This window comes from Triticum urartu, chromosome 6A, assembly GCF_056163025.1.
Source record: "Triticum urartu cultivar PI428250 chromosome 6A, HENAU_Tu73, whole genome shotgun sequence".
Lineage (NCBI taxonomy): Eukaryota > Viridiplantae > Streptophyta > Magnoliopsida > Poales > Poaceae > Triticum > Triticum urartu.
In genome coordinates this window covers 39,016,581-39,027,628 of record NC_141878.1, presented here as the reverse complement: position 1 = coordinate 39,027,628, position 11,048 = coordinate 39,016,581, and the positions used below count along the sequence as shown (strand labels likewise).

General features: G+C 44.5%; 1 protein-coding gene across 3 annotated transcripts; it reads left to right on the top strand.

Annotated features, from left to right (window-relative positions):
* The first annotated feature begins 2,066 nt into the window (after positions 1-2,066).
* On the top strand, positions 2,067-7,725 carry LOC125515770 (uncharacterized). 3 transcript variants are annotated; one of them, XR_015609357.1, is made up of 3 exons: positions 2,067-2,374; positions 2,492-3,502; positions 3,612-7,725. XR_015609357.1 is itself a non-coding variant. In XM_087531116.1 (2 exons), exons 1-2 carry the CDS (start codon positions 2,083-2,085, stop codon positions 2,884-2,886), a joined length of 687 nt encoding a protein of 228 aa, XP_087387242.1. In that variant the 5' UTR covers positions 2,067-2,082; the 3' UTR covers positions 2,887-7,725. The 3 variants fall into 3 exon arrangements, 1 of the variants encoding a protein (XP_087387242.1); XR_015609356.1 differs by having other exon boundaries at positions 3,595-7,725; XM_087531116.1 differs by having other exon boundaries at positions 2,492-7,725.
* The last annotated feature ends 3,323 nt before the right edge of the window (positions 7,726-11,048 follow it).

Sequence of the window (11,048 nt, the reverse complement as noted above, 5' to 3'; positions counted from 1 at the left end):
TTATATGTTTGACATGAACATGAAATACATTTTTTCACGTGATTATGTTAGTTACCGCACTTTTATGTATTGGATAGATGTACTTGGTGAACCTATGAACCATGGTCTACTTACCACACTTTTATAAACTCTTTTATTTTCAGTTTTGATTTATTCAAAAATACAAAATTAGTATTTACTACTTTATCCTTTAATCGTCTTGTGCAACTAGCAAGATTAGCACCCTTGCTAGCACAGTTAGGGACACAAGTGTATTTTATTTGTGTTGTAGAATATTAAACTATCGCAGAATACCGGTACCTCCATAGATTGATACATCGGTTTCTCACTGAGGGAAAACTTGTTGTGTACTGCAAACACCTATGCTAGGGAGTCCAGCCAGACTATTTTCCGTTAGCAAGGCTTAGGTTTTTTTAGCTGAGTCATCCGTGCGTCGGTTACTTAAGGAAAATAAAGGGATATGGCTTTGGTGGCATCTTTGTATTGCGTGTACTCGGCAAAGGGGTGACTCCTGGCCTTCCTTATTTGGAAAAAAGAAAAATATAAATGTTTACTGAGTTCCCATTAGTGGAAACTCGAGAGAAGTCGCAACGATTGCATGTTGCCGTCAGCAGGGTTGTGTCGGGCCCATTGCTCATGTCTTTGCTAACTTCGTGTGGAAGGAAACACGGGAAATGGGGGCGAGTTTCGTTTGATTGCCGAGTTGCTTTTCCTCTATTGGGCAGACTTCTCTATTTTGCAGAGTTTCATGTGATTTATGAGTTCGTTTATATCCATTCTCAATAAGAGCAATTTTAACGTGTCACCTCTTACCTCCACTTTCCACATGGGAGGTAAAAAGGTAAGAGTTACTAGGATCCACTACTTATTAAATCAATCGCTCAGATCTATTATCTACTCTTACCTTTCATGTCAAAAGAAAAGATACGAGGGAGCATGTTAAAATTTGCCTCTGGCAAAATGTAGCATTGCCGAGCTGCCAATAGAAAGCACTCGGCAAACTCTCCGAACTAGGCATCTTTGCCGATTCATGTAGTGCTAGGACAAAAAAGTGCTAGAATATAGGATGTGTTTGGTAATCCGCATCAACCCCAATCAGACCGGGAGGAAAATAGCCTGTTTAGTTGACCGGCCTGCATCAGATACTCGGCCCGCATAAAACTTAAAGCATCTCTAGTCCTACATGCATGGGAACAGGCTGAATCGGCCGTTTCCTGTGAGCCAGGCTCAAGTAAGGATGGCAATGGGTAGGGTATGGGGCGGCTAGAGAAATATCATACCCATATCCCTGTAGTCAATGGGTACAAAATTCTACACATACCCGTACCCATAGCCGACGGGTACCTATACCCATTGGGTACCCAGCGGGTAGATCAAACAATACACAAGTTATTGATAATTTTACATTCATTTATAGCACATTTGATACGAAAAACATTTAGCTCAACTCAAGAACAAATATATGCGTACAAGATAATCATTATACATATACTAGATCTGACCAGGTTTCTTTTACCCTGTTTTTTTGACTTTTTTCAATCAGTGAAAAACCAACCAATAGGGATGCGACACGTTATTTACTGGGGGTTCTGATGAGGTACACATTATGATGCACCTAGAGATTTTCTTCAGGATTTTGTGCCAAGTCAACCGGGGCGGTGGAGGTGGGCCTGCATGGCGGGGGGCATAGATGCGTGACGTGATTGATCTTTGCTGCTTTGTTTGCAGATGCATGCATGCAGCGGTGGATAGGCGGTGGATTTTTTTTTTGCAGTTGCATGCATGCAGCGGTGGGTAGGCGGTGGTTTTTTTTTTGCAGTTGCATGCATGCAGCGGCGAGTTTTTCACGCCACGTGCATGTATCGATCGTTTCCAGGCTTCTCTCGATGGCCGGCCGTTCAACGTAGGCATTTGTGTTCCTTTCTTCTTCTTCTTTTGTGTCGATTGATGGATGTAGGCGATAGTAGATATCTCTAGATTGTCCAGTTAGAAACGTGCACGACTCAATCACCTTCGTTGTATGTCCCTATAAAAGGAGGTGTTTTTCTTTTTGGTTGCACATCTCCCAAATCCCACCAATAGATGCCTGCAGTCGTCCCCTTCATGACTTCGCTGTTGGCCCGTCCCTCTACGAGCCTCGACCGTCGGGCCCCCGTTTTCCCTCCCGGCGCTGGCCACTCCATCGCCCTTCCGACAGAGGCACCTCCTCCGCCTCTGCTTTGCGTATGTGGGATCACACAACCACTGATCATATGGCCGGTTCCTCAGGTCGGGCACCAGATGCTCCGAACCTGCCATATCATGCTCGGCTATGGCGGGAACGATACGATCGCCTGGGCCACCTCCCATGGTCCTCGGCAGCTCCAGATAAGAGGTGAGAAATCACGCGCACCTGCATGTGTTCGATATTGTGTGCAATGATCATAGTGGATTCGGCATGGAGGGCGGTGGAGCTTCTGGGTCTCGATCATCACAGACATGAACATAACAGGCAGGACAGACGGCGTAGGAAAAGCGCGCGATCGAGAGACGGCCGCCTTTGGCATCACAAGACCTCGATGTCGTCATGGCAGTCAGACGCGTGATGCGTCCGGCAACGCGTCCTCACTCCCAGACAACTCGCAGTCGTTCCCCGACGACGACGCTTGCGGCTTGCCCCGCCGCCCTATGCAGCCCTCCCGCCGTCAGCGTGTGAGGTCGCTACGGCCCGGCTACCTTGCGCCCTCTCACGTCTCTCTGGCCGCAGCCCGGCGCCGCCTTCCAGCGCAGATGGCAGGCCGCCGCCTTGAGCTCGCGCCAGCCCAGCTGCAAGTCAGCCGTGGACGAGGTCGACTTGCATACACGGGAGATGGCGCAGAGTGCTGGCCGCGATCGCCGCGGCGGTGATGGGCATGGCCCGGTCAATACGGTGATGGACGAGATGGTCTACAGCATGAACAACAAGAAAGCGCACTACGGCACTCTCGCGGCCTCGCCAAAACCCCTGTGCCCCAGGCCGTATCTCTGGCTACTCCTCCAGCGGCTCCGCCGTCGCCGTCGCCCGAAGCCTTGCTGACTTCGCCCTGGCCACAGAAAGCGGCGGCAGTGTTAGGGTGTCCGCTGCCTATTGCGGCAACTGCAGGCTCCGGCCTTCCCATGGACTGGTGCGCACTGAATATGTCGTCCTGATGGCACATATGTTCGACACTGTCGGTTTCAGTTATGCTTCTGCGATATTTGCCCCGCGATGGAGCCAGTCGAACATATGTTGCTTTCACTGCAGGGCCGGGTCGAGCTGTGGAATGCCCTGGGGCTACTCACTGAAGCACTATACTCCTCCTACTCATTGTCTTTGTTTCCATTGAGGTTTAGGACAGTTCGTAATATGCGTCTTCGATAGTATGCACATCTCCAAAACGGTATCCTGCATGAGCATTGCAGAGGTGTGGACCAAAGACGCTGTCATGAAGGGGTATTTTCTCTTTCATCGGTAACTTCCACTTGAATCTGTTCCCAATGGAAGGTGTGTGATATATACAACATCCCTTTTTGCATAACCTATTTTTGAAAATATGCGTCACTTATCTACCATTGATGACTCTAACTTCATATCAGCTGGTTGACTTCCTCAGAACAGTGCACTATATCACAAAGGAATGCCTTATCTACCATTGTTGCTCTTCTTATTCATCTACAATGAGATGCTCTTCATGGAAGACATAGCGCGGGCTGCAACCTTTCCAGTTTCTTCCGGTTATGCACTACTTACAAGATTAGTGGTTTCTTCTTATTTTGTCTTACATGAATGAAATGATCATTCTCTATGGTGAATATGATCATTGTATTTTTTTTTGTTATTCATGCTGGGCTAAGGGGGAAAATGTCATTTTTTTGTTATTCATGCTGGGCTAAGGGGGGAAATGTCTAATTTTATAGCATTGATCAGGTTTTCCCTTCGCAATACTATACTAAAATATAAATCAATGGTGAATGCATATCCCCATATTGCTTTAAAATACAGAGACCCATGTCATAATCAACGAAACAAAAAGCGCGCTATTTCACCGTTATAGTGTCGCTATAGCGTATTTGGAAGGGGCACACTATATTTAGCAAATTTGCTCGATATGGCGCTAATCGTGCTAAACATAATTACATTATGTTGTAGCACTGTAGTGTGCACAGTGCACCCAACAACATTACACTGCAGACTGTAGCGCATCAGACCACCCAGGAGTGGCGGCGTCTCTGGACCAGCAGGGGCTGTGGCTTCTTCATCAAGCATTCAATGTTGCAAAAAGAAACTTATTTAGTGTTCAAGATTTTGCATGAACCTTACAATGGCAACTCAACATGGCCTGTCAACATGCAACTTTTCAGCAAAATGAATTCACAAGACAAATCAAAACTCGAACAATAATCTATGACAATTTTTCAGATACCATACCATTACCCATGTATCCACAGCAACCACACACCATTGACTCGATAGTGACATACCCTGGTGTCAAAGTGCACAGAATCGCATCCAAGAATTTGCATAGGCGCTCTACCATTTCATCATCGACACCAATCTAGCATGTGGTCGTAGAACGATGAAATGATTTACCATAACGACACAAATTTAGCATGCAAGCTCTAATTGTATTCCCCCTTGTATGAAATGTAGCAACTGTTTTATTCAATAAACTTTTCCAGTGTCCACATATAACAACTTAATGTTCATGCATACGTTATAATGTAGAAAACAAGCAACAACTAAGCCATTAGTTGTACAATTAACAAATAAACTTGTCCAGCATCCATATATAAGAACTTAATGTTCATACAGGAGTACATCATAGTGTAAAAAACAAGCAACAACTGAGCCATTAGATGGAAAATTAACACATAAACTTTTCCATCACCACATAAAGACCTTTCATATTATGTTTCAACAGGCGCGGCGTGCCGCCGCGCGGGCATGCTAGTCTCAACTAAAACTGACAAATAACTTTAACACGGGCTCACAAGCTGAAAGGATCGATATGGTTGACTAGAGGGGGGGGGGGTGAATAGGCAACTGCCAATTTTTAGCTTTTCTTTACCAAATTAAACTTTGCATCAAAGTAGGTTGTCTAGATGTGCAACTAGGTGAGCAACCTATATGATGCAATAACAACAAGCATACAAGCAAGCAAGGGTAGAAACACTAAAGAGCTTGCACAAGTAAAGGTAAGAGATAACCAAGAGTGGATCCGGTGAAGATGAGGATGTGTTACCGAAGTTCCTTCCTTTTGAGGGGAAGTACGTCTCCGTTGGAGCGGTGTGGAGGCACAATGCTCCCCAAGAAGCCACTAGGGCCGCCGTATTCTCCTCATGCCCTCACACAATGCGAGATGCCGTGATTCCACTATTGGTGCCCTTGAAGGCGGCGACCGAACCTTTGCAAACAAGGTTGGGGCAATCTCCACAACTTAATCGGAGGCTCCCAACAAGACCACGAAGCTTCACCACAATGGAATATGGCTCCGAGGTGACCTCAACCGTCTAGGGTGCTCAAACACCCAAGAGTAACAAGATCCGCTAGGGATGAGTGGGGGAATCAAAAATCCCTTGGTGGAAGTGTAGATCGGAGCCTTCTCAACCACTCCCGAGCAAATCAACAAGTTTGATTGGCTAGGGAGATAAATCGGGAAAAATGAATCTTGGAGTATTTAATGGAGCTTGAGCAATAAATGGAGCTTGGGGGAGGAAGAGGTAGGTGAGAAGGAAGAAGGGGACTCCCTTTTATAGTGGGGGCAACAATCCCGTTGCCCCCCACCAACCAGCCCCGCACAGGGCGGTACTACCGCTGAGAAGGGGCTGTACTACCGCCAAGCGACGGTACTGCCGCGCCAGCCAGCGGTACTGCCGCGCTGAGGAGACTTAGTAGGGAACGGACCCAAATGCGGTACTACCGCGGTGGTAGGGCGGTACTACCACTCCTAGAACGGTACTACCGCCACTACAACCGTGACTAGTGCGGCAAAACCCGACACGAGAAAAAGACCTCTTGAATCGAGGCGGTAGGAGCTAGACTACCCAGCAGTACTACGGCAGTGGGGTCAAGGGCGGTAGTACCGCTGTGGAGCGGTACTGCCGCTTGTGACCCTTCGACCGTAGTACCACAGGCAGTGCGGTACTACCGCTGGGGCGAGAGAGAGAGAAGGGATCTCTCAAATATGCTGAGGACAAGGCGGAGGTGCCAGGCCCCCAGCGGTACTACTGCTGTGGAGCCAAGGGCGGTACTACCGCTGCGGAGCGGTACTGCCGCTTGGCTCCTCAGCGGTACTACCGCTGGGTGCGCGGTACTACCGCTTAGACCCAGACAGGACAAGGAAGAGAGGAGAGATCTCTTCAATGGAAAGGAAATGCTCGGAGGGTGAGGAAGCTGATGTGTACGTGCTGATTCTACCCATGCAAAACCCCAGCGGACCCCCTCTTGATAGTACGGTGCCCTCTACGCAACTAGTCCACCGAGAAAGAAACGAAAGAGCTACACCGTCTTGAAATACACTCCGAGGGGAAGAAGGCGTCTCGTGCTAGGGGAGAATCTGTGAATTATTTAAAGCACAAGATTAGTCCGCAAACATGTTGTCATCAATCACCAAAACTACCTTGAGAGAGATATGTCGTAACAATCTCCCCCTTTTTGGTGGATTGATGACAACTAGGGATTTGCGCAAGGAAAATAAATAAAACGAAGAAAGCTAAGAACTACAAAATATAGACGGGCTCCCCCAGAATGTGTGCACCAAGAGATGGCACGACCCACACATTCGGATCAACACTCCCCCTATATTTTATAGTCCAACAATACTAAGCACAAGATATATGAGAGAATTGAATAAACAAGACAAGCATGCATCTCACAATAAACTACAGTACTCAGACAACACATAAGTAATAAGGTAGCGATAGGGAGCATATGTCTCACACCATATGTCTAGAGCTTAGGTCTCACACCAAACCAAACCAAAGAAGGACACCAAGAGAACACACAAGAAACCACAAGACGACTCAAACCACGACACAAGAAGCAAATTGATACGTCTCCAACATATCTATAATTTTTGATTGCTCCATGCTACTTTATCTACTGTTTTGGACTATATTGGGCTTTATTTTCCACTTTTATATTATTTTTGGGACTAACCTATTAACCGGAGGCCCAGCCCAGAATTGCTGTTTTTTTGCCTATTTCAGTATTTCGAGGAAACAGAATATCAAACGGAGTCCAAACGGAATGAAACCTTCGGGAACGTGATCTTCTCACCGAACGTGATCCAGGAGACTTGGACCCTACTCCAAGAAGTTTCCGGGGAGGTCACGAGGGTGGAGGGCGCCCCCCTGGGCACGCCCCCCTGCCTCGTGGGCCCCTCGGAGCTCCACCGACGTGCTCCTTCCTCCTATATATACCTACGTACCCCCATTAGACCAGGAGAGCCAAAAAACCTAATTCCACCGCCGCAACTTCCTCTATCCACGAGATCCCATCTTGGGGCCTGTTCCGGAGCTCCGTCGGAGAGGGCATCCATCACGGAGGGCTTCTACATCAACACCATAGCCCTTCCGATGAAGTGTGAGTAGTTTACTTCAGTCCTTCGGGTCCATAGCTAGTAGCTAGATGGCTTCTTCTCTCTTTTTGGATCTCAATACAATGTTCTCCCCCTCTCTCGTGGAGATCTATTCGATGTAATCTTCTTTTTGCGGTGTGTTTGTTGAGACCGATGAATTGTGGGTTTATGATCCAACTTATCTATGAATAATATTTGAATCTTCTCTGAATTCTTTTATGTATGATTGAGTTATCTTTGCAAGTCTCTTCGAATTATCCGTTTGGTTTGGCCAACTAGATTGGTAGTTCTTGCAATGGGAGAAGTGCTTAGCTTTGGGTTCAATCTTGCGGTGTCCTTACTCAGTGACAGAAAGAGTTGCAAGGCACGTATTGTATTGTTGCCATCGAGGATAACAAGATGGGGTATTTATCATATTGCATGAATTTATTCCTCTACATCATGTCATCTTGCTTAAGGCGTTACTCTGTTTTTAACTTAATACTCTAGATGCATGCTGGATAGCAATCGATGAGTGGAGTATTAGTAGTAGATGCAGGCAGGAGTCGGTCTACTTGTCACGGACGTGATGCCTATATACATGATCATACCTAGATAACCTCATAACTATGCCCAATTCTATTAATTGCTCAACAGTAATTTGTTCACCCACCGTAGAATATCTATGCTCTCGAGAGAAGCCACTAGTGAAACCTATGGCCCCCGGGTCTATTCTCATCATATCAATCTCCATTACTTTATTTTACTTGTTTTGCTTTTACCTTTCACTTTGCATCTTTATACCAAAAATACCAAAAATATTATCTCTATCAGATCTCACTCTCGTAAGTGACCGTGAAGGGATTGACAACCCCTAAGCGTTGGTTGCGAGTTGCTACCGTTTTGTGCAGGTACGAGGGACTTGCGCGTGACCTCCTACTGGATTGATACCTTGGTTCTCAAAAACTGAGGGAAATACTTACGCTACTGTGCTGCATCACCCCCTCCTCTTCGGGGAAAACCAACGCTAGCTCGAGACGTAGCAAGAAGGATTTTTGGCGCCGTTGCCGGGGAGGCCTACGCCAAGTCAAGTCAAGATTTACTCTCCCATCAACGAGCCATTTCTGGCGCCGTTGCCGGAGAGTCTACGCAAAAATCAACATACCAAGTACCCATCACAATCTCTATCTGTCGCATTACATTATTTGCCATTTGCCTCTCGTTTTCCTCTCCCCCACTTCACCCTTGCCGTTTTATTCGCCCTCTCTTTCCCAATCTCCTCCTCTTTTTCCCTTTGCCTTTTGTTTGCTCGTGTGTTAGTTTGCTTGCTTGTTCGTCACGATGGCCTGACCTAATTTTGGTGATCTTCACCTTAAAAGGCTAGAAGATATCGAAAACAATGTCAGGAAGTTTATGGTCTTGCAATTCGAGCATAATAATTTCTTTAGAAACGAGCTTAAGGAACAAAAGAGTTTTATGAGTTATATGAATAAAGAGCTCGATGATATGTCCAAAGAATTTGATGGTGTAAGAGCCCAAATTGCTCATCTTGAAAAAATGACCGCTGAAATTTCGGATATGCAAGCCACCTTAGTCAATAAGATGGCCGCTAAACCGAATAACTATGAAAATCAAGATGAAGATCTGAAAGTTATTGATGTGTCCCCTATTAAACCTTTGTTTTGCAATATGAATCTTGATGAATCTGATTATGATCTTCCCTTACCTAGAAGGCGTTCTAAGAATTCTGAGTTTTTAGATCCTGATGATGAAATTGATAAAAAAGGGATTGAAAGAAATAAAAATCTAGATATTGCTAAACCCACTATTTTGGATCTCAAGGAATTTAACTATGAAAATTGCTCTTTAATTGATTGTATTTCCTTGTTGCAATCCGTGTTAAATTCTCCTCATCCTTTGAGTCGAAATAAGGTCTTTACCGAACACATTGTTGACGCCTTAATGCAATCTTATGAAGAAAAGCTTGAGTTGAAAGTTTCTATCCCTAGAAAACTCCATGATGAGTGGGAACCTACAATTAAGATTAAAATTAAAAATTATGAGTTTCATGCTTTGTGTGATTTGGGTGCTAGTGTCTCTACTATCCCCAAAGCTTTGTGTGATTTGTTAGATTTCTGTGACTTTGATGATTGCTCTCTAAACTTGCATCTTGCGGATTCCACTATTAAAAAACCTATGGGAAGAATTAATGATGTTCTTATTGTTGCAAATAGGAATTATGTGCCCGTAGATTTTATCGTTCTTGATATAGATTGCAATCCATGTCCTATTATTCTTGGTAGACCTTTCCTTAGAACGATTGGTGCAATTATTGATATGAAGGAAGGGAATATTAAATTCCAATTTCCCTTAAAGAAGGGCATGGAACACTTTCCTAGAAATAAAATAAAATTACCATACGAATCTATCATGAGAGCCACTTATGGATTGCCTATTAAAGATGGCAATACCTAGATCTATCCTTGCTTTTATGCCTAGCTAGGGGCGTTAAACGATAGCGCTTGTTGGGAGGCAACCCAATTTTATTTTGTGTTTTTTGTTTTTGGTTTTGTTTAGGAATAAATAATCCATCTAGATTCTGTTTAGATGTGGTTTTATCTTTTAATTAGTGTTTGTGCCAAGTTAAACCTATTAGATCTTCTTGGAAGATAGTTATTTGATCTTGCTGTAATTTCCAGAATCTTTGCGCTCAGTGCCCGAATTGTCAAAAATCACCAGAACGTGATAAAATAGTGATTCCAATTGCTACTGATCAATAAACAAATTGCCCAGGTCGTCTAATTTTGGTAGAATTGTTTGGGTTCCAGAAGTTTGCGTTAGTAACAGATTACTACAGAATGTTCTGTTTTTGACAGATTCTGTTTTGCGTGTGTTGTTTGCTTATTTTGATGAATCTATGGCTAGTAAAATAATTTATAAACCATAGAGAAGTTGGAATACAGTAGGTTTAACACAAATACAAATAAAGAACAAGTTCACTACAGTACCTTAAAGTAGTCTTTTGTTTTCTTTCTCTAACGGAGCTCACGAGATTTCTATTGAGTTTTGTGTTGTGAAGTTTTCAAGTTTTGGGTGAATTCTTTTGATGGATTATGGAACAAGGAGTGGCAAGAGCCTAAGCTTGGGGATGCCCATGGCACCCCCAAGATAATCCAAGGACACCAAAAAGTCAAAGCTTGGGGATGCCCCGGAAGGCATCCCCTCTTTCGTCCACTTCCATCGGTAATTTACTTGGAGCTATATTTTTATTCACCACATGATATGTGTTTTTCTTGGAGCGTCTTGTATTATTTGCGTCTTTGCTTGTTAGTCTACCACAATCATCCTTGCTGTACACACCTTTTGAGAGAGCCATGTATGAATTGAAATTTGTTAGAATACTCTATGTGCTTCACTTATATCTTTTGAGCTTGATAGTTTACTCTATGTGCTTCACTTATATCCTTTTGAGCATGAAATTTTTTGCTCTAG

Bases quoted from the DNA above. Each gene is read 5' to 3' on its own strand.
- LOC125515770 (XM_087531116.1), top strand. From the start codon at position 2,083: ATGCCTGCAGTCGTCCCCTTCATGACTTCGCTGTTGGCCCGTCCCTCT. The intron at 2,375-2,491 runs GTGAGAAATCAC...TGAACATAACAG, and splicing joins TCGGCAGCTCCAGATAAGAG to GCAGGACAGACGGCGTAGGA.